The sequence below is a fragment of the Eptatretus burgeri genome, chromosome 15 (assembly GCF_056783735.1).
Source record: "Eptatretus burgeri isolate ZD-2024b chromosome 15, Ebu_testis_v1, whole genome shotgun sequence".
In the NCBI taxonomy this organism is placed as follows: domain Eukaryota; kingdom Metazoa; phylum Chordata; class Myxini; order Myxiniformes; family Myxinidae; genus Eptatretus; species Eptatretus burgeri.
Window position 1 is genome coordinate 37,650,372 of NC_140975.1, and position 26,726 is coordinate 37,677,097.

At 41.8% G+C, this 26,726-nt stretch overlaps 1 protein-coding gene across 2 annotated transcripts in view; it reads left to right on the plus strand.

Moving 5' to 3' along the window:
- LOC147011941 (cytochrome P450 3A24-like) overlaps nucleotides 1–26,726 on the plus strand; it is a 111,258-nt gene that overhangs the window by 19,197 nt on the left and 65,335 nt on the right. For both annotated transcript variants that reach the window (XM_085857720.1, XM_085857721.1), the window contains 2 exons: nucleotides 17,440–17,492; nucleotides 23,880–23,979. In XM_085857720.1, coding sequence (XP_085713846.1) covers nucleotides 17,440–17,492; nucleotides 23,880–23,979 — 153 coding nt within the window. The remainder of the gene's footprint in view (nucleotides 1–17,439; nucleotides 17,493–23,879; nucleotides 23,980–26,726) is intronic.

Sequence of the window (26,726 nt, forward strand, 5' to 3'; positions counted from 1 at the left end):
TAGAATTGAATCAATCCGTCGTGGTTATACACCCAACTTGTCCACCAGGTTTCATCTGAATCCGTCCACAACATAACCTCCTTCATCTTTTGTGGCGGAGGTAATTAGTCCATGAGAGTAGATCGGGGAAAATTGCAACATATAATGCATGAAATTGCTCCAAACTCCAATTTGAAAACGATTGCCCTTACAAAAGCATTGTATACAGTGATTTTGTATGTATGTGGAAAAGCCATTCGATGATATTGGTGAGGAAAGTGGAAAAAAAACAAAAACATTTTGAGCGCTTTATTATTAATAAACCATTGGTGGCCTGTTCCAACTCAAAGCATTGTTAGCAGGCCGAACAAAATGGCGAACTAAGACCCCAGCGAGGGTGAATGAGGAAGCATGGAGGTGTCCGAGGATGCTTCTTATAAAGGATATAATTAAATACGGCCGTTAATTATCTTCGAAAGGGGTGCTTTAATTAAACCAAACACCCAATTTTCACTCCTGCACTCCATTGGAATTCCTTTGGTATGCATGCAAAGTTTCAGGCTAATCAGTTTAATGGTTTTGCAGTTATGGAAGACACACACATACACACACACACACACACACACACACACACACACACACACACACACACACACACACACACACACACACACACACACAGACATTCATTCATATCGATAATTTGGACTCAATTTCTCAGTGTTTATATTTTGAAGCAAAATCTTGGTGCTCAAAAATATTATGTGTGTCGTTTAAAATTTTCTGAGTGAATACTCACCAAAGTCTGATGTTCATGCCTTACAACCATGAATAGGAAATTGATGTCAGAGAATCATTTACCTCATTAATTTTTTTAGATCCTCGTCGAGGATCTCAAAGTCTTACTCACGTTGTTGTTATTGTGGACTTTTTTGTTTCACAGCCTCCAGTTTTCATCGAAACTTCCTGAAACTTGGGATATATAAATATATATATATATATATATATATATATATATATATATATATATATATATATATATGTATATGTAAAAATTCCCTGCGCAGACAGTAACGATCTCCGATTTTGAAAATTCTTCCAAGAAAAACAAGTTATGATGTCAAAATATCTCCGCGAATGGAAATCGCCTAAAAATTATCTCCGAAACTAGGCAAGCTTTTTGAATTCTGTTTGCGGGAATTGAACAGGGCATTAGCAGAGATGAATTACCGCACATATGATGCGTCACTATGACATCATATCAATTTTTATGACGTCATTCCTATTTTTTGACTTTTTGTTTCATTTGTTTCACAACCTACAGTTTTCATCGAAACTTCCTGAAACTTGGCGTATGTATGTAAAAATTCCCTGCGCAGACACTAACCATCTCCGATTTTGAAAATTCCTCCAAGAAAAAAAGTTATGATGTCAAAATATCTCCGCTAATGGAAATCGCCTAAAAAATTATCTCAAACTAGGCAAGCTTTTTGAATTCTTTTTGTGAGAATCGAATAGGGCATTAGCAGAGATGAATTACCGCATATATGATGCATCACTATGACGTCATATCAATTTTATGACGTCATTCCTGTTTTTTGACATTTTTTGTTTCACAACCCAGAGTTTTCATCGGATCTTCGTGAAACTTTCCACGTATATGCAGAAAGCCCACGCACAGGCAGTAACCATCTACAATTTTGGAAATTCTTCCTAGGAAAAAAATTGACGTCATAATATCGCCACGAATGAAAATCGCCTTTACCATTATCTCCGAAACTAGTTTGTTTCACAGCCTACAGTTTTCATCGAAACATCCTGAAACTTGGCGTATATATGTAAAAATACCTTGCGCAGACAGTAACCATCTCTGATCTTGAAAATTCCTCCAAGAAAAAAAGTTATGACGTCAAAATATCTCCGCTAATGGAAATCACTTAAAAATTATCTCAAACTAGGCAAGCTTTTTGAATTCTGTTTGCGGGAATTGAACAGGGCATTAGCAGAGATGAATTGCCGCACATATGATACATCACTATGACGTCATATCAATTTTTATGACGTCATTCCTGTTTTTTGACTTTTTATTTTACAACCCAGAGTTTTCATCGGATGTTCGTGAAATTTTCCATGTATATGCAGAAAGTCCAAGCGCAGGCAGTAACCATCTCCGATTTTGGAAATTCTTCCTTGAAAAAAAGTTGACGTCATATCGCCGCGAATCAAGCCGGGCATTGGCACAGATAATTTATCGCAAACCTGATACATCACAATGACGTCATATTCGTTTTTATGACATCATCATGAAGAGGACGAGGATCTTAGCTCATTTGAGCTTGTTATATTTCTGATGAGTTCCCTCACAATGAACTTCAACCGAGAGGGAGACCATTGGGCCCATCAGGCCTGTGAAGTGGTTACCAACCTACAAAGATTTCAAATTTTGATGCCACCTGAGTTTATTTCATGATTCTTTCAAATTAAAATTAATATATAGAATCTTCACAAACTACTCCAAAGTGATAAAGCTAAAGAATGCAGATAAAATGTGAATAAGTTTGATTAACAGAGAAAACCAGATGATTCTTAGTTGCATAAGTATTCAACCCCTTAACCTAATTTCACGTTACCTAAATCACTTAATGAGCAAATTAGTTGTTTGAAAGGTTACAAAATAAGTGTAATAAGTTTCACCTGTATGTAATCAGTGGTTTAACTCAAAAATTAAGCTCCCCCATTTATCTAAGGAATTTTAAGGTGCAACTTACTTGGTCAACCAACAAGGCAAGCACGAAGACCAAATAAGTCAGACATAACATGGTGGAGAAGCACCGTTCAGGAGAGGTTTAGAAGAAGATTTCAAAGTCACTCATTATCCCTTTGAATACGGTGAAATCCATCATTAAGAAGTACTAGACAAATCCTACCACCCAGACTCTACCCAGATCAGGTCGCCCATCCAAACTCAGCAGCCAGACAAGCAGGAAACTGGTTTGGGGTGTCACTGTAAATCCAACAATGACTGAAAGATCTGAAAGGCTCTACGTCCGAGATGGGGGTCAGTGTTCATCAATCAACAATATCTTGTTCTCTTCACAAAACCGGCCTCCATGAATAGATGGCAAGAAAGAAACCATTACTGAAAAAGATGCATTTAAAGCTCGTATGGAGTTTGTGAAAGAGCATCTTGATGATACTGCAGGGTTGTGGAGAAATGCTGTGTGGTCAGACGAGAGAAAAATTGAACATTTTGGTCTAAATTTAAAGCATTTTATATGACATAAGTCTCGCACTGCACACCACTTAGTGAACACCATCCCTACTGTCAAGCATAGTGATGGCAGCATCATATTATTGGGCTGCTTTTCTTCAGCAGGGACTGACAAGCTTGTCAGCGTAGAAGGGACAATGGATGGTGCCAAGTACAGGAGAATCCTTGATGAAAACCTGTTTAAGTCAGCCATGAATCTGAAACTGGGTAGGTGATTCACATTTCAGCAGGACAATGATCCGAAGCACAAAGATAAAGCCACACTGAAGTTGCTGAATAAGAAGAAAATACAATGCCTTACAAAAGGCAGTCTGTACCGCCTTACAAGTTTTTCACCTTTTGTTACCTTATAGCCTGTAATTAAATTGCATTAAAACAGACTTTTCCCACCTTTAGTTACACATTGTAACCCACAACTTCCAAGTGAAAAACAAATTCTACAAATTTCAGAAAATTAATTAAAAATACAAAACTCGAATATTTTGGGTGGATAAGTGTCTACCCCCTTGAGTTAATACTTGTTGGAAGTACCTTTGACAGCAATTAGAGCTGTGAGTGTTGCGATAGGTCTCTCCCAACTTTATACATCTTGATTGGGTAATATTTGCCCATTCTTCTGTACAAAACTGCTCAAGCTCAGTCAAGTTGCGTGGGGAGCATTGATGGACAGCAATGTTCAAGTCATGCCACAGATTTTTGATTGGGTTTATGTCGGTGTCCTGACTGGGCCACTCAAGGACATTTATCTTTTTGTTCCTTAGCCACTCCAATGTGGCTTTGCCTGTGTGCTTCAGGTCATTGTTTCCCGTCCCCGTATTGATCCCCGTGTTCCCCGTCCCATCCCTCTCCATTCCACAGATCTCCAAATGTCTCTGTCCCTCCCACTCCCGCCCCTCTTGTCTCATGCCCCGTTGCTGTGTGTTGTGTGTTAGCTCTCATACGAGCCTCGACAAGGTATACAAAAAAATAAAAAAAATTGTCATGCTGAAACGTGAACTTCCATACCAATTTCAGCTTTCTTGCAGAGAGCAGCAGGTTTTCCTCTGAGGATTTTTCTGTTTTGCTCCATCCATTTTACCTTCTATCCTGACAAGTGCCCCAGTTCCTGCTGATGAGAAACATCTCCATAATATGATGCTGCTTCCACCAAGCTTCACAGTAGGGATGGTGTTCTTTGGGTGATGTGCTGTGTTGGGTTTGTGCCAAACGTAACATTTTGCATTTAGGCCAAAAAGTTCCATCTTTATTTTGGCAGATCACAAAACTTTTTGTCACATGGCTTCAGAATCTCCGGAATGTTTTTTTGCATACCTCAAATGGGACTCGAGGTCGGCTTTTTTGAGTAATGACTTCCTTCTTGCTTCCCTACCGTACAGGCTAGACTTGTGGAGTACTTGGGATACTGTTGTCACATGCACACACAGTGACCAGTCTTTGCCATAGAGGCCTGTAGCTCTTTCAAATTTGCCATTGGCCTCTTGGTGGCCTCTTTGATCAGTCTCCTCTTTACTCTGTCATCCATTTTGGAGGGACGGCCTGCTATAGGCAGGGTTTTAGTGGTACCATACACCTTCCACTTCTTAAAGCTTGTCTTGACTGTACTCCAAGGGATATTGAAGACCTTTGGAATATTTTTATACCCACCCCCCAATCTGTACCTTTCCACCACTTTATCCCAGAGGTCTTTTGAAAGCTCTTTGGGGCTCATGGTTGAGTCTTTGCTGTGAAATGCACTGTGCAGCAGAGGAAACATCCAGGAACAGCTGATTTTATTCTGAAGTAATCAGAATCATGACAATTTAACACAGGTGGAGTCCATTTCACTTGGTGTGTGATTTTGAAGGTGATTGGTTGCACCTGAGCTAATTTACAATTGTTATTTTCAGGGGGATGGACACTTATTCAACCAAGATATTCTACTTTTGTATTTTAAATTAATTCTCTGAAATTTGTAGAATTTGTTTTTCCCTTGGAAGTTGTGGGTTATGATGCATAAATCATCATCACACTATTTGAAAGCCTTTATCCCTGAGCAGGGGTCAGCTTTTTGTGGGCTCCAATCATGGTACCTTTTCTTGTGGCAATGTTTTTACGGCTGGATGCCCTTCCTGACACCAACCCTTTCGTCGCCTTCGACCCTGCAGGGATAATTACCAGTATACTGCTGCTCATTTCGCCAATCTTTGGAAGAATGACAGGCTGAGTCAACCCCCCGATGCTAACTCAGCGGCCAGCGGGGTTCAAACTCAGGACCCCAAGGATTCCAAGCCACCGCCTTAACCACTAAGCCACACCAGGCTCATGGTTATGATGCATAAATAAAGGTGGAAAAAGTCTGATTTATTGTAATTGCATTCCATGCGATAAAGCAACAAAAGGTGAAAATTTTGAAAGTGGAGTAGACTTTCTGTAGGCACTGTAAATGTTATTGCGTGGCTGAATAAGAAGAAAATAAATGTTCTCAAGTGGCCCAGTCAAAGTCCTAACTTGAACCCAATTTAACATTGATGGCGAGACTTGAAGATTGCAGTCCATCGATGATCCCCATCAAACTTGGCAGAATGAAAGCAATTTTCATGTGAATAATAGGCAAAGATTTCACCATCTCACTGTGCATAGCTGGTGGAGACCGACCCCAAAAGACTCGTAGCTGTCATTGCTGCAAATGGTGTTTCCACTTAGTTCCTGAATCCTTTTGCAACCACTTTATTTTGATTTGTACATGTTTTTTGCAGGTATTCTTGATAGGTAACTTGCTTCAACTATAACAGTGTTTCGTTTGATCCCTTTAGTTATGAATAAAAATCAACACTACCAACACACAATTTTGAATAAATAAGATTTTCTTTTGGTACACAGAGTCAAGACTCATGGAAGAGCTAGAGTACTGAATGAATCAGGGTGCAACAGAACAAAAAGAACAGCAGAGACAGGGGGAAATGCCTACAGCAGGGTTCAAGGACAAAATGGAGGGAGACTTGGATGAATGAGGGGTAGGGGGGGGACGCATAAGGTGAACAAGATGGATCCTGAAGCAAACTTTACTTTCAAGAAGGAAAAGCTAGAAATTTGGAAACAAGGTGGCCTTGGGGGCTGTGTGTGTGTGTGCGTGCGCGCACGGGGGGTGGAGTTGGCAAACATAGAAAAGATCCTGTTTTGGGGTGGGTGTAATCTGCGATCGTGATGAACACCTGTCTTGATGTCCATGAGGGAAGATTGAGATTGATGAGAATGTGGAGGTTGGTTCCTCAGGTGGTAAAAATGAGATCAGCAGTGATTCTGGATTTTGGGAGTTTCACCATAATAGGGTTGCTGGTGGACCACGTGCACCCTACAGAGACCTGGGGGAGGGGGGGGACAAAGAGCAGAGGGTAGAAGATAGAGAGACCACCGACCTGTCTGCAATGAGGAAGTAATAGCCCCATCAACTCGGCTTCATCACTGGATATTCCAATAATGTTGAAGGCTTTGTGTTCCATGGGGAACAAAGCACAGAAAGAGTAGAGGGTAGAAGATAAAGAGACCACCGACCTGTCTGCAATGAGGAAGTAATAGCCCCATCGACTCGGCTTCATCACTGGATATTCCAATAATGTTGAAGGCTTTGTGTTCCATGGGGAACAAAGCACAGAAAGCGTAGAGGGTATAAGCTAGAGACTACCGACCTGTCTACAATGAGAAAGTAATAGCCCCATAGACTCAGCTTCATTGCTGAATATTCCAATAAAATTGGTGGCTTTGTGTTCCATGATGTCAAGCTGAGCAAGGTGTGAGTGAGGCAGGGAGCCAGCCCAGAGATGAGAGGAGTATTCCAAGCTGCGGATGAAGGCTTTGTAGGTGGATAGGTGTTCAACTGTGCCAAGGAAGAATTGCATGATGCAGGATACCCAGTCAGCTGCTGGCTTTGGAGGCCAACTTTGAAATGTGGTTTGCCCAAGAATGATCATGGGTGATCGTAAGACCTAGGAATTTGAATGACTGCACTTCCTCAAGGGGTTGTTAAAAAAAGTAGTTAGGAGAGTGGCCATATGATCCTTAGCGAGAGAGATAGAAAGAGTGAAAGGGATAGATAGTTTTAATTTTTTTGTTGTTGTTGTTCAGGGTTGATTTTTCAAGGCTGCAGCCTGCAGAAAAATCAGAATTCCAAACCCAGTCTTATTCCTGATCTGAAGGATGAACGATATGGAGGCAGAGGGTAGAGTCTTCAGCAAATTGATAAAGAGGATTTTCCAGAGGGTTAGAGAGATCACTGTTGAAGATCAGGAATAAGACTGGGTTTGGATTGCTGCTTTGTGGCACTCCAGCCTTGATAGGAAGAGGATATTAAAGGACTCCATTGAGAGCCATACTTTGGTTGCAAGAGTAGAAGTTAGTAAGCCATGTGTGGAGTTGGCCTTATTTACCATGGACAGAGAGTTTGGAAACCAAGGCTAGATTTGGATTATTGAAAGCTCAAGATATGGCGAGAGAGATGGTCCAATCTCATGTCTGACATTGAGGGCCTCAATACATTGTTGGGAGAGTGGGAGTAGCCTGTTCAAGGTAGAAGGTAGAGATCTGATCTGAACCTGCATTGTTGATCTGATATTAAGCCATTGGAAAAAGGGAAGGATTCATATTGACTGCGATGATGGATTCCATGACCTTGCTTATGATTGAAAGTAAGCTGCTGGTTATTTAGTTAAAATTCTTAAGTTTATTGATGTGCACTTTCACATCACCTCTCCCTGCATAACCATCTTGAATTATGTATGTATTTAATACCCTTTACCATATCCACCACCTACTATTTTATTTATTTTATTTATTTGTTTAAATCCAAAATCTGCAAGTCCCATTTAAAAAGTGTATTTAGGGGCTTGGTCCTCGATGAGGACTTTCATCCTTTTTTTTTTTAATTTTTTTTTTTTTTTTTAACAGAAGTGAAATGTTTTTTTCAGAGGCATGTGAGAAAGGAAGGATAAAATATTGTTATGGAGTCTCCTCTCTGGGCTTCTATGTTCAAAAAGTATTTTTATTTACAATAAAACTAGAACGGGCACTCATAGAGCGCATACCTTCGCCGCCACTACTTTTTTTGTTCTTGGTATGAGTGTGGGGAACTGGTTTCATATGAATGGTCTTATGACACAAACCACATATCTATAATGTCATGACCCCCCCCCCCGACTTTCGGGGGCTACGGACTAAACAACAATCAACTCACGTCGTTTTGGCGAGTCTTCACTCGCAAGCTCGGTGAATACAACGTTTCAACAAGAGAGATCATCTCGTTTCAACATCTCGTTTGATGCTGGTTTCATGCAAATCGAATAAGAATTGACTGAGTTATGCCGAAAACCGCATATTTTTCAAGGACTTGACCCCCCCCCCCCGACATTTTACCCCAACCGGTGACGTGTTATGACGTCATTGTGTCACAAGATTGGGCATTAAATTCTGAACATTTTGGTGCTGGGTTCATGTAAAGCGGACAAGAATTGACCGCGTTATGACAAAAACCGCATATTTTTCAAGGTCGTGACCCCCTGACCTTTGACCCCTAACCGGTAACAAGAGTATGAGTGTCATTGTGTCATATTGCATATCACAAGATGAGGCATTGAATTCTGAACATTTTGGCGTTAGTTGCATGCAAATTGAATAAAAATTGACCGTGTTATCGTAAAAAGACGATTTTGACCTTTGACCCGAACGATCCCAAAATCTAATCGAATGCTTCCTGGTTTATTTCATGCAATTCGGTTTAATACTTTTTTGAGTTATACGAATCACAAGATTACAAATAAATAAATAAATAAATAAATAAATACACGCCGACCAAAACATAACCTTTCGCAGAATGCGAAGGTAAATAGAAGTCTTGATTGAGGGTGTCGAAGAATACACAATTCCTCTTGTACAGTTTAACCATTTATTTTAATATATAAGCATATGGAGAATCAGAGGAAATTCAATAACGCAAGCAAGTAATATGCTCGATCCTCGAATCCTACCAGTACATGGATCTTGGGTTTCTTTTTTAATCACCAAGATTGGGGAGGGTGAAATCATGGAATGATATCTGGCAATTTTCGAGACAAGGTAGCTGCTGAGGCTGAGGTTTTGCGGTTCAGGGAAAAGATCACTCAAAGCCTTTTTGCAGCAACCATTCAAAGGTCACATTGAATTCAAAGGGCTCAATAACAATTTACGATCAGAAGGTGATAAGAATTCAAGCAGACATCTGGACATTATCTAAGCACACATTTCATTGAAGCTCGTAAGCTGCTCGTACTCCAGCTTGAAGCAAGTACTCCAGCTTCCGGTCAGACTTTCAGATGCCAACATACAATTTTTTACCTTCGCATTCTGCGAAAGGTTATGTTTTGGTCGGCGTGTATTTATTTATTTATTTATTTATTTGTTTGTAATCTTGTGATTCGTATAACTCAAAAAGTATTAAACCGAATTGCATGAAATTTGGTGGGATGATTGGTTATTAGCCAGGAAGCATTCGATTAGATTTTGGGATCGTTCGGGTCAAAGGTCAAGGTTAAGGTCACAAAAAGGTCAAAATCGTCTTTTTACGATAACACGGTCAATTTTTATTCAATTTGCATGCAACTAACGCCAAAATGTTCAGAATTCAACGCCTCATCTTGTGATATGCAATATGACACAATGACGCCCATACTCTTGTTACCGGTTAGGGGTCAAAGGTCAGGGGGGTCACGACCTTGAAAAATATGCGGTTTTTTGTCATAACGCGGTCAATTCTTGTCCGCTTTACATGAACCCAGCACCAAAATGTTCAGAATTTAATGCCCAATCTTGTGACACAATGACGTCATAACACGTCACCGGTTGGGGTAAAATGTCGGGGGGGGGGGTCACGCCCTTGAAAAATATGCGGTTTTCGGCATAACTCAGTCAATTCTTATTCGATTTGCATGAAACCAGCATCAAACGAGATTACCTTCTCTTGTTGAAACGTTGTATTCACCGAGCTTGCGAGTGAAGACTCGCCAAAACGACATGAGTTGATTGTTGTTTAGTCCGTACCCCCCGAAAGTCGGGGGGGGTCATGACATTATAGATATGTGGTTTGTGTCATAAGACCATTCATATGAAACCAGTTCCCCACACTCATACCAAGAACAAAAAAAGTAGTGGCGGCGAAGGTATGCGCTCTATGAGTGCCCGTTCTAGTTTATATATGAGAATCCATTACTATTAATAAGTGAAATAGAATAATAGATAATTCTATTCCACTGAATATAGATAAAAGATGATTTGAAGGCTAGTCTGGTTTGGATCCAATACAGTAAAGAAATATCAGGTGGGTTAAAATGCAAATTGATTGTGTGTGTGTGTGTGTGTGTGTGTGTGTGTGTGTGTGTGTGTGTGTGTGTGTGTGTGTGTGTGTGTGTGTGTGTGTGTGTTTGTGTGTGTGTGTGTGTGTGTGTGTGTGTGTGTGTGTGTGTGTGTGTGTGTGTGTGTGTGTGTGTGTGTGTGTGTGTGTGTGTGTGTGTGTGTGTGTGTGTGTGTGTGTGTGTGTGTGTGTGTGTGTGTGTGTGTGTAGTTGCAGTTCTAGAAAACCGCTTGCCTCGAAGGGGCAATGGCACCCAACATACAGTGATCCCCAGGCAGTTATTTTGTTAATCTTCGTGCAGTCAGATCTTCCTCTCATGTCTAGTGGGTCCAATTGCTCGGTCTAATAACTACATCCCTATGCTCAATCATGATTTCCATTTCAATCCTTTCCTTTTATCCATGGTACAAATCAAATCAAGCAAGCAAGCAAACACATACACAATATGAATAACAGCACCCAAACAGTCACCTGTGAAAGAATCACAACACGAGCCAGGTGCGCATGGCACGCCCTTTCATTCAAATTGGCGTCGCACCTTGCTCAATCTTCGCTCGCCAAAAACTCACTACCTTGACAACCAACATCTCCCACACACGGGAAAAATCATCCCACGCCTCCTCGCACCCACGTGTATATATATATATATATATATATATATATATATATATATATATATATATATATATATATATATATATATATATATGTTGTTACGGCTGTGGAAATTCACAGAACACCATATAGGTCCTTAGATCAGTTATATCACTAAGTGTGTGTTCAGTTAGATTTCCCCACCGTTGTTTAATGGAAATTATCCGTGTGGACAGGGCTGTGATCTTTGAGTTAGCCATTATTCTTTTGCTATCGTTATTTTGGATCAACTGCTTCATACCAACCACCACCACCACCACCACCAACATCACTCTCAACAACCGCTTCAGACCAACCGCCTTTCCACAACCACACTCGCACCTCAACAAACCACGCCATCCTCACCACTATACCCAAACCGCCAGCATCGCCTCACCACCTTCTCCACCCCGCCAATCACCGAACCACCATCTCAATCACAACGCCAACCACCGGCCACGCCACCACAACAAACAACCACACCACAAACCTCGCCACAGCGAATAACATCTACGCCATGGAGAACAAGAAGAAGCTCCAATAACACACTTCTAGGAATTTCCCCTCAGAACTGGTAAACAGAAGTGACGGTTACTAAACGTATGAAATCCCGACCCCTCTCCGGGAATTTTCCTCCTCCGCGAAGGGAGGGGCGATGGGCCGTCAAAATAAAAGGACGAGTTGAGAGGACGTGGTGCGCGCTGGTCTTGGTGGGAGTGGGAGCTGCGTGGAGAGAACGCAGAACGGAGCGCCGCGTTGGCGTTCAGTCGGTGGAGAGTCAGTTGGTGGAGCGTCAGTCAGTGAGGGCTGGAGAGGGTCCATCGAGGGTCGCCCAAGCCAGTCACCACGAGGGTGCAGGAGAGTCAGTCGGTGGAGCATCAGTCAGTGTGGCTGGAGAGGGTCCATCGAGGGTCGCCCAAGCCAGTCACCACGAGGGTGCAGGTAACCTGCAACGGTCTCATGGAACTCCTTCGGTCCGCCAAGTTCCACGTCATAAAGGCCTACGGGCCCAGTCTGACCCCCTTGTCTTTGAGGGGGTCTTTCCTTGTTCCTTTGAATGAATGTTGTGGCGCCAAGTCCAATAAGTAGAACCGTATAAGTGCTTGTGAATTATAATAATAGACGGTTGTAGTGCTTTACCTTGCTCGTGTCTTGTCCCTTCCCGCCAATTCCATTGCTTCTCTGTTTACGTGCATGTTAGTGTTTTGCATACCTGAATGCATGACTGCATACGTGTCTTTGTGTGAATAAATCTTCTTCTTCTTCTTCCTCTTTCGGCTTGCTCCCGTTAGGGGTCGCCACAGCGGACCAACTGTCTCCATTTCGCTCTATCCTCCACATCTTCCATTGACACTCCAACCACCCGCATGTCCGCCCTCACCGCATCCATGAACCTCTTCTTTGGCCTCCCTCTTCTCCTCCTGCCTGGCGGCTCCATCTTCAACATCCTTCTCCCGATATACTCCGTTTCCCTCCTGTGCACATGTCCAAACCATCTCAATCTCGCCTCTCTCACTTTGTCTCCAAACCGTCCTACCTGCGCTGTCCCTCTAATACACTCATTTCTTATCCTATCCATCCTCGTCACTCCCAACGAGAATCGCAACATCTTTAACTCTGCCACCTCCAGCTCTGCTTCCTGTCTTTTTGTTAGCGCCACCGCCTCCAAACCATACAACATAGCTGGTCTCACTACTGTCTTGTATACTTTCCCCTTCACTCTTGCAGCTACCCTTCTGTCACAAATCACTCCTGCAACTCTTCTCCACCCACTCCATCCTGCCTGCACTCTCTTTTTCACTTCTCTCCCACACTCTCCGTTACTTTGGACAGTTGATCCCAAGTATTTAAACCAATCCACCTTCCCCACCTCAACTCCTTGCAACTGCACCATACCACCACCCTCCCTCTCATTTACGCACATGTACTCCGTCTTACTCCGACTGACTAACATTCCCCTTCTCTCCAGTGCGTACCTCCACCTCTCAAGGTTCGATTCAGCCTGCTCCCTACTCTCCCTACAGATCATGATGTCATCCGCGAACATCATGGTCCATGGAGACTCCAGTCTGATCTCGTCCGTCAACCTGTCCATCACCATTGCAAACAGGAAAGGGCTCAGAGTCGATCCTTGGTGCAATCCCACTTTAACCTTAAACCGGTCCGTCATTCCTACCGCACACCTCACCGCTGTCACACTGTCCTCATACATATCCTGCACGATCCTCACATACTTGTCCAACACTCCCGACTTCCTCATACAATACCACAACTCCTCTCTTGGCACCCTATCATAAGCTTTCTCTAAATCCACAAACACACAATGTAACTCCTTCTGGCCTTCCCTATACTTCTCCATCAACATTCTCAAAGCAAAAATTGCATCAGTGGTGCTCTTTCCTGGCATAAACCCATATTGCTGCTCACAGATCATCACCTCTCCTCTCAACCGAGCTTCCACTACTCTTTCCCACAACTTCATGGTGTGGCTTAACAACTTTATCCCTCTGTAATTTCCACAGCTCTGCACATCACCCTTATTCTTGAAAATCGGAACCAGTACACTTAATCTCCACTCCTCCGGCATCCTCTCACTTTCCAAGATTTTATTAAACAATCTGGTTAACAACCCCACTGCCATCTCTCCTAAGCACTTCCATGCCTCCACTGGTATACCATCTGGGCCAACCGCCTTTCCACTTTTCATCTTCTTCATAGCAGTCCTCACTTCATCCTTACTGATCCACCCCACTTCCAGATTCACTATCTCCACCTCTTCCAACCTTCTCTCTCTCTCATTTTCTTCATTCATCAGCTCCTCAAAGTACTCCATCCACCTTCTCAACACACTCTCCTCGCTCGTCAGCACATTCCCATTTGCGTCCTTTCTCACCTGAACCTGCAGCACATCCTTCCCAGCTCGGTCCCTCTGTCTTGCCAATCAGTATAAATCCTTTTCCCCTTCTGTTGTATCCAACTTCTCATACAGCTCGTCATATGCCTTTTCCTTGGCCTTTGCACCTCTCTTTTTGCTTTTCGACGCCACTCCTTGTACTCCTGCCGACTTTCTTCATCTCTCTGACGATCCCACTTCTTTTTCGCCAACCCCTTCTTCCTTATACTTTCCTGTACTTCCTCATTCCACCACCAAGTCTCCTTATCTTCCTTCCTCTGTCCAGATGTCACACCAAGTACCTTCCTAGCTATCTCCCTCACAACTTCTGCTGTCGTTGCCCAATCATCCCACCCATCTTTACCACCATCCAACGCCTGTCTCACCTCCTCCCTAAATTTCACGCAACAGTCTTCCTCCTTCAGCTTCCACCATCTGGTCCTTGGTTCAGCCCTCACTCTCTTCCTCAACCTCACCTCTAAAGTCATCCTACAGACCACCAATCGATGCTGTCGAGCTACACTCTCCCCTGCCACAACCTTACAGTCACTAATCTCTTTCAGGTTACATCTCCTACTTAAAATGTAGTCCACCTGTGTGCACTTTCCTCCACTCTTGTATGTCACCCTGTGTTCCTCCTTCTTCTTGAAATACGTGTTTACCACTGCCATTTCCATTCTTTTTGCAAACTCTACCACCATTTGCCCTTCCACATTTCTCTTGTTGAGACCGTACCTCCCCATCACCTCCTCATCCTCTTTATTCCCTTCCCCAACATGTCCATTGAAATCTGCTCCAATCACCACTCTTTCATCCTTGGATACACTCTCCACCACTTCATCTAACTCACTCCAGAAATCTTCTTTATATTCCATCTCACACCCCATATGTGGGGCATATGCACTGATGACATTCATCATCACCCCTTCAATTTCCAACTTCACACTCATCACTCGGTCAGACACTCTCCTCACCTCCAATACCCTCTTGACATGATCTTCCTTCAGGATTATCCCGACACCATTTCTCCTCCCATCCACACCATGGTAGAACAGTTTGAAACCACCTCCAATGCTCCTCGCCTTACTCCCCATCCACTTGGTCTCTTGTACACACAGTATGTCCACCTTTCTTCTCTCCATCATATCAGCCAACTCTTGCCCTTTGCCAGTCATCGTCCCAACATTCAGAGTTCCAACTCTCACCTCCACACTTCTACCCTTCCCCCTCTCCCACTGCCTCCGGACTCACCTTCCCCGTCTCCTTCTCCTCCTTCACCCAGCAGTAGCACAATTTCCACTGGTACCCTGCTGACCACCGGTACCGGTGGCGGTCGTTGGTAACCCGGGCCTCGACCGATCCGGTATGGAAATTCGTTTTGTTGTCCGCATAATGATTTGGCATAGGTTTTTACGCCGGATGCCCTTCCTGACGCAACCCTGGTCGCCTCTTACGACACACAGGGATATGGTACACCTATTCTAACCGGGGCATACACCGGGCCCAGTACAACTGGTGCTCATTTCGCCGACCTCGGAAGGATGGCAGGCTGAGTCAACCCCCTGGTGTTTTCGACTTGGTTTATTTATATATATATATATATATATATATATATATATATATATATATATATATATATATATATATATATATATATATATATATATCTATATATATATATATATACATATTATATAAATACATATATATATATATATATATATATATACACATTATATATATATATATATATATATATATACACATTATATATATATATATATACACATATATATATATATATATATATATATATATATATATATATATATACACATATATATATATATATATATATATATATATATATATATATATATATATATATATATATATACACATATATATATATATATATATATACACATATATATATATATATATATATATATATATATATATATATATATATATATATATATATATACATACATATATTAATTCAGTGTCCCAACGGGGCTTGAACTCAGGACCTCTTGGGTCCCAAGCCACTGCCCTTACCACTGCGCCAACACCAGGCTCTTCTTTGTGTGAATAAATGTGCGTGTTTAAATGTTAACCCGTTCGTTGTGTCTTCTTTCCCCATTGAACTGCTATCTTGCCTTCGGAATAATAGCGGACTTTTTAATAGCCGATAAAAGAATTGGGTCCAGCGAGGTCTTGCGATAATTAATTCACCGCTCGGTTATCCCAGAACGGAACGGACCGCTTTAGCGGTTCGTGTCCAAGCAGACCTCGCTGAGGTACGGTCTCTCGGTAGTCTGCCCACGCGAATACTGAGGTATATCGATAATTTGGCGATTGACCCTGTCGTGTGCGGGTAGAGTGTTGACTAGACCGTGGTGTGCGCTTGGAGCACACTCGTGACTGATTTCCGGCGTTGTTCCGGAAAGTCGCGACTGAATTGTTCGTCTGGTGGGCGTACGGCCGCGATTCGATTTAAAATCAGTCGTTCGCACGCTGGGCGGGCGGCAGATTCGTAACTATATATATATATATATATATATATATATATATATATATATATATATATATATATATATATATATATATATATATATATATATATACATATTCAAAATAGATACATGTTCGAGCACATAGATGTAATAATCATGTTGTATTCGAATACATTTCCCATTAAAGGGTGACAGCAATACATTGTGCAATATGCTAAAAACTTTACTTTTCAAGTTGATTATTATCAATCAAGCTTAATTGGCTATATTTTCCTTTTATCCTTACACTTAAAACCATTATGGTAATTTTGGAGAAATTTGCATCCACATGGGGAAGTGGGGAGCTTGGAGTTGCATTTGTCACATTATCTATTCTCTTAAAAGTAATTGATTAATTTATATTCCTGCTGTTGGCTTAATGGTTAGGGTGGTGGGGTTGGGATCAAAGGATCCTTAATTGAAATCGCACTCTGCTGTTGAATTAATACCAGGTGGGATTGACTCTGCCTGTCATCCTTCCGAGGTTGGCAAAATGAGTGCCTGCTTGCTGGTATCCTCTGTCGGAGTGGTGACCCGTCCAGGATAGTGCCGAATAGCCAAGGAGACTGCTTCGGCAGCACCAATGATAAGCACAGAGTATGGTCCCAATGGATGGATTATTTTATGAATTGCAGGCATTAATACTGGTCTAACAGTGTTTTTTGTAGTTGTTCAATGAAAAATTTTCTGATTGTTTCTTATAATAAGAAAAACAAAATTATATTTTTCTTTTTCTTTTTTTCTCATTTAGGGCCTCGCACAATTTGATGAAGAATGCCGTAAATGTTATGGTGGAACATGGGGGTAAGTATCTTGCCATTGATTGGTAATACAATTCACTGACTGATACCAACAATGCACTGAGAAAGTCAATGCAGACTGTTCAGCAAAATTGTAAGATGTGAGAAGCAAAAAATATCTAAAACAGCACAAAACTAATTCGGAGTTTATTCAAAACAAACAAAATCTCAAAAAGTCAACTTCCAGCCAAAGAGTGGTGGTGATTAAGGACTAACACAGGTCATGTGTGCTCAGATTTCTGATGCTGATGTGATGTATGGGGAAGGGGTGGGAGGTATGGTGGAAGGGCCCAGAAGATGGGGAGGAGTGATCTATACCTGAAATGATTATATTTTTTTTCCAAAGCAATTGGTCACTGTATGCAGGTTGCAGATGTGACCAGAATGCGAGATCGGCGGAGAAGTCGAGTTGGAAGAGATTGGTGAAGTTGGTATACCAATTTCTCCCACACAATTTTTTGAAATTATGGGTGATTAGCAATGGCAGTAGCAGGCATGCGGTTGCCCTGGTCTGCTGGTGGCATGGTGACAAGTTCTCAGTAAGGAAGTCAGGTCATTTCAGGTATGGGAGCATGCGCCGGAACAGCACGTCGCTGCGTCCACTTTCTGCCAGAACTCCAGGGGACTCCGTAGGGCGAAGAATAATTTTGTCTCAAGGGACACTGCATACTGTTGACAAGAGTCACAGGGCTAGGCTTAATGGCAGAGCTGAGCTGTTCAGGGAGTTGAGGCATAAAACTGTATGTGTGCTGAGGATGGTCAAGGAGGCCGATGTTCCAGGAATCTGTGAGGGGGTAGAGCATCACCTGTGGTCAAGTGATTCTCATCCTGCCTGCAATAGAATTCGCACATTGCGTTCCTCCAAGCCCGTCCCTCGGTGTGCTGCATTGAGAGCAAAGGGTGGCGGGCTCTTGACAGAGGAGTCCAAAGTGAAGGCCCGTTCGGCCGGTTACTTGCGGCTGTACCAGGCTGATCACCAGCTGTTGAGTTGTATGTTAGGGGTGTTACTATCTCTATTACTGACCTTCCAATCAACTGTGATCCACCATTGTTTGTGAAACACAGGCCAAGATGAACCAGTTGAAATGGGGTAAAGCTCCTGGGATCTGTGGCATCCATGTTGAACTTCTTAACGTTGGTGGAAATTCTGTACTCATGCCATTGCATGCAGTTCTGTGCTCTGCCTGGAACACAGGCATCATCCCAACTGACTGGAAGAGGGGCCTTGTTGTCACTCTCTGGAAAGAGAAGGGTGATCTCCAGGACTGCAACAACTATCAAGGGGTTACGCTGCTCTCAGTGCCGGGCAAGATTTTTGCTCAGTTAATTATCGATACACTTCGCCACCATCTTCTTGAGCACCAGCACACAGCAAGTCAGTCTTCACACCAAAGAGGTCAATGATTGACCATATCCTTGCCCTTCGGGTCCTCACCAAACGCAGATGAGAGTTTTGGCAGGGGCTGCTTGCAGCCTATGTTGATCTCTGTAAAGTGTTTGATTCAGTGAATCAGGATGCCCTCTGGAGGATTCTTGATCTTTGTGGGGTGCCACAAAAACTGATCCATCTGATGTCTGAACTATACTGTGGTCCTGAGAGTGCTGTAAGATGTGATACCATCTCCGACTTATTTCCAGTTGTAACTGGAGTTCATCAGGGGTGTGTACTGGCCCCCACACTTTTCAGGACTTGTATGGACTGGATTCTGTGGAGGATGTCGTAGAGATCAAGCTGTGCTACATCATTGAGGAATATCAAGATCTCAGACCTTGATTTTACATATGATGCAGTCATCTTTGCAGAGACTCTGGATATCCTTTCGGGGGCCCTCAAAGTGCTGAATGAGGAGTCAGAGCTGCTGAGATTATGGGTTTTCTCGGTCAAAACTAAGATCCAGGCTTTCAATGACATCTTGGATGCTGCTGTCCTGTCTGTATCTGTTTGTGATGAGGATGTTGAGGTCATGGAGATTTTCATTTACCTTGGCAGTGATATTCATGTCTCTGCTGGCTGTGTGCCAGAGGTCAACAGACATCTAGGTCGGGTCTGGGTAGTCATTGATTCACAGGATCATGGGGTGTGGTGCTGCCGGTACCTGTGTGGAAGGATGAATGTCCGAGTCTTCAGGTCTTTGGTGCTTCCAGTCTTGCTCTATGGATGTGAGACTTGGACTCTGACCAGGGATCTGAGACCGAAACTTAATTCCTTTGGTACCAGGTCTCTTCAGAGAATCCTTGGCTATCGCTGGCCGGACTCCGTGTCAAACGAGTGGTTGCTGAGAGAGACTCAAATGAGATTTGTTACTTGCATCATAGTCCGTGAGCATCAGCTGCGGCTATATGGACTTGTGGATCGTTTTCCTGACGCTGATCCTGCTCACCAGATTCTCTCAGGGATTAAGCCTCATGAGTGGAGGAGACAATGTGCCCCATGTTGCAGCAGGTTGATCGGCATCTCAAGGAGATGGGGATGGGCCAGGCATCTGCCTGGGGAATGGCCAGATGGAGGCCCCTGGAATACTTGTGGAAAGTGGACACATTGACGCGCTGCTCGGCGCATGCTCCCGTACTTGACCTGACCTGCAAGCGTGCAAAGTTTGCTGCAAAGTAGTAAAATTGAAAGAAGGCTTTTTGTCCCATGGGTATATCGCTTCATTACCCACTGCCATCCACGTGTTCCATTTGTGTTTGGATTGGATTCTTTTTTGAACTATTCTGATGGTGTCCAATGAGTTTTGCTGATTGTCCACTGTTGTACCAAAACATTTAGTCCAGCGGAAATGTGAAAAAGCATGTTGTGGCGTCATTATGAATTTTTTTTTTGTTTGTTTTTTTGGTTGATTCATTATCTCTGAGCTATCCTGAATCAGACTCAGTCGGGTGCCAGACTCACGCCCTTGAGGAATTATTTTTAGAGGCTAAAAACAAAATGGCCACCACCGACTTTCGATAAATTCTGTTTTGGGCTATATCTTCACTTCTAATGCACTTACACACACAGTTTAGGTGTCTACTACTGTGTTTTCATGGTCAAGGAATCCGATAATGATACAATTGAAGGTGTGTATATATATATATGTATATGTATATGTATATATATATATATATATATATATATATATATATATGTATGTATATATATGTATGTATATATATATATATATATATATATATATATATATATATATATATATATATATGTATATATGTATATATGTATATATATATATATATATATATATATATATATATATATATATATATATATATATATATATATATATATATATATATATATATTTATATATATAAGACCTTTCTCATATTTTTAAGATGGCCACCATTTTAATATGAAAAATGGCTATTTTGCAGTTCCACTAATCACTTCGAGTAAGAAATTGAATTTGATGAACCCTCACATATTAATACTACATACAATAATGGTCAATAATAGCCTGGTGTTGGCTCAGTGGTTAGGGTGGCGGCTTGGGATCCAAGGGTCCTGAGTTCAAGCCTCGCTGAATTAATTCACCAGGGGGTTGACTCAGCCTGCCATCCTTCCGAGGTCGGCAAAATGAGTACCACCTTGCTGGGATGACCGAGTCATTCAAGTATCCTGCGTCAGAGTGGCGACCTGTCCAGGATTGTGCCCAATAGCCAAGGAGACTGCTTCGGCAGCACCAACGCTCTGTACAGAGTATGGTCCCAATGGACTGGAATGGACATACAATAATGGTCAATGACAGCTGAAATAACTTACTTGCAACGATCAATGAATTGATGATTATATTGGAATACGATTTTTACACAAATATATCCGGATACATGTGGATAGTTGACTATGACTTTGGGTTATGCCTTAAAGTGAGTATGTACATGTATATGATTTTGAAATTACCTTTTATTTTTAGGCAAACAAATATTAACTTTGTTCAGGATGCAATGTTCTACATTATGTCCAATCTTCGTCATCATCGTCGTGATTCGCAGCTACTTCCCTTGTCTGTTCGTTACAACAGTCTGATCCAGCATTACAACTGCAAAACATCGAACATGACATCTGTGCTGCCACACAACCACACCTCCCGGTGGAACATGGCCGGCTGGTGGAGCATCCACACTTGATCAGCTGCAGAATCATGACTGGTGCAGCAGACACATCAGGTGGAAGTGTGGTTGGACACAACGTTGCACCGTCCTCACGTTCTTGCCATCCATACTTGATGGGATCCAAGTTCGGAGGGTCTGACTGAGTGGCCGATTTCCATATAATGACTTGATGATGAGCGCGATGTACATGTTGAACAAAGGCATCATGCGATGGGGGCAACGACTTCAATTTCAGAGCAGAGGTAACCTTGGAGTTGGCCATCTTCGACTTCCACAGCTGATACCGGTGTGTGGACATATCACCTTCGACTTTGGAACCATAACAGGCAGCAATGAAGATAGTTGCCTCAGATATCATATTTTCCTCGTTTGCTTCCAGCTGACCAAGTAAGGTGGGATGATGTCCGCCCAGTAGTACCTTCAGTGCTGTAGCCTTTCCAATGCCAAACAAATACGACATAGTATCGTATCCGGTCAGAGCATGTACAGCAGGCAGATATTTGGCGATGCTTTTGTGTTTCAGTTCTGTTTGACGAATATCTACGCTCGCCCTCCCAGCACACGGACTCTCCATGCTTACATCCACAGTCATCTTTTCCTCGAGGTAGAAATGAATCAACAAGACAAAGACATCTGTATCGTCGCAGACCACTTTGATGTGTGTCACCACTGACACCTGACACAATTCTAACTAAGTGATGGATGATGATGAAATCTGCTTCTTCATGGTGTGTTTTCAGATCCTGTCTCTGGAGAGTGGAATTGTTCCATACTTGTACTGGTGTAGGATCTTTTCCAGTGATCGCCAGTTTGATCTGGTTGTCCACAATGTGGGTCATTAGATACTGACAGATCAAATCGGTCAGTTGTACTTCGTTGTAGGCTATTGTACTCGAAAATCAGGTATACGTCACAACACTCCAGGTGGTATTTGATGGTTCCCATGAAGTTGATCACATAATCCTCAACTCTACCAGTTGTGGGCCAATGTACAGTCCATAACATGGTGCATCCATCGATGTTGACAGCATTTGGAACACTTTGGATTCGACTTGATTGCTCAACTTGGAGTTTCGTCTTCAGGATTGCTTTCGACTGAACCCGCATCGCACCGCTCTCATCGAACAAGGAGGCTGGGACAGGGGCCAGTTTGTAAGAGAGGACATCCTTGATGTCAATATCCCTGTATTGTTGGAAACATATAACTCGGGTGTAGATCAAATCGGTATCATATACTGGCCTTCCATCCAGCTTGATGCTCCTTTTGGTCAAAGTCATCAGGGTCACTTTCTTGGTTAGTGTCTTGTTGAAGCTTGTTGGCCATCCAGATTCAAATTCCGCCATCTGTTGTCGTCCAGTCTTGAGAGAATCATCAACGTTTACCTTCTCTGTCGCATGAAACATAGTAGTAGACACCAAGAATGTGTTTGTAAGTGCATTAGAAGTGAAGATATAGCCCAAAACAGAATTTATCGAAAGTCGGTGGTGGCCATTTTGTTTTTTGCCTCTAAAAAAAATTCCTCAAGGGTGCGAGTCTGGCACCCGGCTGATTCTGATTCAGGATAGCTCAGAGATGATGAATCAACCAAAAAAAAACTTCATAATGACGCAAAAGCACGTTTTGCCCTGAAATGGTTGTTTGGCATCTCGACTAATTGCACCTGTGCCTATGCCATTATGACCTTTTGTCTTGTGTAATACAGAGTGCACTAATGTACAACAAAGACAAAAAGGTATAGGATAACCTCATTTCATGAACGACATTGATTATTCATTATTAAAGACCATGGCAACTACACAATTCACTACCCCCTACCAGTTCATAGGCATAGTTTGCTGTCGATAGGTGCATACTTTACATGTGACATCCAAAATCAAATTTCACTATAATGCAGTCGCCACTCTCCCCCCTTCTGCTCACCCTAGCTCGTAAAAGTTCACATCCATGCATACCATCATCTCTGCTTGCCCTACCCCCACCCCCCACTCACTCTCATTCCTATCCCAGTCTATAAAGGCCATCTTACAAGAATTGTTGCCCAGGTCTGTATACCTCTTTCATTCACTAATTTGAAGGGATTTCACTTCCTCGCAGAGCATGCTCAGCCATTGAACTCCGGCATGGTCTTTGGGGAAAGCCTCGTAATATGCTTGAAAGAAAGGCAACCAATGTGCTGATTAAGTTGGTCGCTATGCAGTTCTCACAATTTTGGTGATTGTAGATTCTCACAATTACAAATACTTTTATCAAGAAGGAAGATTGATTCACATGTTCTTGCAGGATCTACGAAGGCAGGTCTCCCATGCTAATGTTCACTGATCCGGAAATTGTGAAAACTATCCTCGTAAAAGAATTCTACACAAATTTTACCAACAGGCGGGTATGTTTGATCTTCCTGTTTCTTTCATGCTTTAAAATGAATACTGTTTGTGGAATGTTTTCTCTCTCTCTTTCTCTTTCTCTTTCTCTCTCTCCAACTTTACAATCGATTTATCAATCTTGAAAGTGAAAGATTTATTGGAAGCTTTGGAAAAGTTTTTTGTGTAAATTGTAGTTGATGAGAATAAGAATTCTTTTAACATGAGAGAATTGTTAAAGCTTATATAATTGCTAAATGAGGGTATCCTCATAATAGCTTGGGCAGGTAATCCATAAAACACAATTCCAGGAGCATTTTTGGAGAATAGTTAGCAAATACTTTTCTCAACATCATTTGAGTATCCTGAATCAATTTGTTGTGTCTGCTAGGCTTGATTTACATCTTTAGATTTCAAAATTTTTAATGAAAAAAAATATATATATATATATATATCTTCTTCTTCTTCTTCTTTCGGCTGCTCCCGTTAGGGGTCGCCACAGCGGATCATCCGTATGATCCGCATAGTGATTTGGCACATGTTTTACGCCGGATGCCCTTCCTGACGCAACCCTGGTCGCCTCTTACGACACAGGGATATGGTACACCTATTTTAACCGGGGTATACACCGGCCCAGTATACTGGTACTCATTTTGCCGACCTCGGAAGGATGACAGGCTGAGTCAACCCCCTGGTGTATTAATTCAGTGGCTCAATGGGGCTTGAACTCAGGACCTCTTGGATCCCAAGCCACTGCCCTAACCACTGCGCCAACACCAGGCTTCATATATATATATATATATATATATATATATATATATATATATATATATATATATATATATATATATATATATATATATATATATATATATATATATATATATATATATATATATATATATATATATATATATATATATATATATATATATATATATATATATATATATATATATATATATATATATATATATATATATATATATATATATATATATATATATATATATATATATATATATATATATATATATATATATATATATATATATGGCTCAATAGCTCAGTGGGCTGTCACCGCATAAGTGATGAGGTCCTTGGATAGGAATCCCGGGTTGAGTCAGATTTTTTTTCATACAAGCCCTATGCAGGAATTTATTCCTGTTTGTTAAATTTTTATACGAGGCAGACGTAGTGACTCGAGTCAGCGACTTGGAGCTCACACGTGTAAGTGTAAGAGTTACACGTGTAACTTGTTATAACATGCGTAACGTATAACAAAGGGAGCAGGAGACACAAGGGGTGGGAGAGGGAAGTGCAAAACAGTCAGGAGCCAAGGACTTTCAGGAAGGAAATTTCTTTATAAGCATTTTGTTTGTAAACATTTTGAAGTTGCATTGAACAAATGAGTGCTGTAGCCTGTATGTCAAACCTGTGGTATAAAATTTTCAGATGACCCATCCACAACATTAAATTTCATTTGTCACCTAAAAACCCACCCGCAGAAGTAAGTTTTCATTTCCATTAGACGTTCTAACATGTTTCGTTTCCAACTTTCTAACGATTGCACTGCATTAACTAACACGGTAACACTGAGCTTACACGTAACTATTGAAGTATTAAAGGCTTTATGCATGCTGTGCCATCGTCTTGGATAAATGCACATCAACTGCATTTACCACATTTTTTTTTTCAACACCTCAGCATTTACTCACTCAATTTTTTTTTCCAAAGGATCATTAATCAACTTCAAGATCATAGGCAATAACTTTTTTTTATCTATTTCTTATAATAAATGATGGGTCTGAAGCCAGATTCGACCACTTTACATGATAGTTTGATAAATCGGTTTATTGAAGCGCCCTCGGGTCCATTATTGCTCAGGGGCTCATTGTGGATTTGCTTGTCGTATGCCCCTACAATTTGGTGATGTATAGATCATTCTACATGCTGTTTACATATGACATGATCAATTTAGTGATGAGCGATCTGGAAGGCTCATTTAAGGGATGAACAAATGGCTCACACATATATTCCAAATTCTCTTATTGAACATATGATAATCTATTATAACTTATTGTCAAACAGAGAGCAAGGTGATACAGTTAGACATCTCGTTGAAGAGCTACTTGATTTAACTGAAGTGTTGTGCTGTTGCCTCTGAAGCCAGGACCATACAGTCCTCCATAATGTTGTTGTTGTTGTTGAAGAATAACCCCAGTTAGTACTGCACAAACTTGCCCACAGCACAGCGACCGCCAATCGATCCTGCAGAGAGAGCTCAAACATCCTGCACAACTGATGCCATTCTGCTACCCGTGTCGAGCCAAGACAACGCAGCTTTAGACTGAGATGGGGGGCTGGGGGGGCGGAGGGGATATATATATATATATGTATATATATACACATATGGAGAGAGAGACGAGAGATATAGATATATAGGGGCTACCCCTTTCTGCACCCTCCCTGTACCCTATGCACCTTGGGCCTTGCGGCCAGCAGACACACCTCAATGGCTTTGCCTTTAAGTTTTGGCTGCTTCCCAGCCTCAAATGATATTCATATAGTTTACCCACATAATTTTTTACCATGACGCCACTGCAGTTGCATGTAACCAAGGTTTATGATGCGACACTTGACTTGAGACTTGGGTCAGGTGACTTGCTGACATCTCTGATTATGAGGTTTATCTCTGATACACACACATATTTGGGGTCTGCCAAACAAAACGATGCAAATAACAGAGAGGAAGCACACTCGACTATCA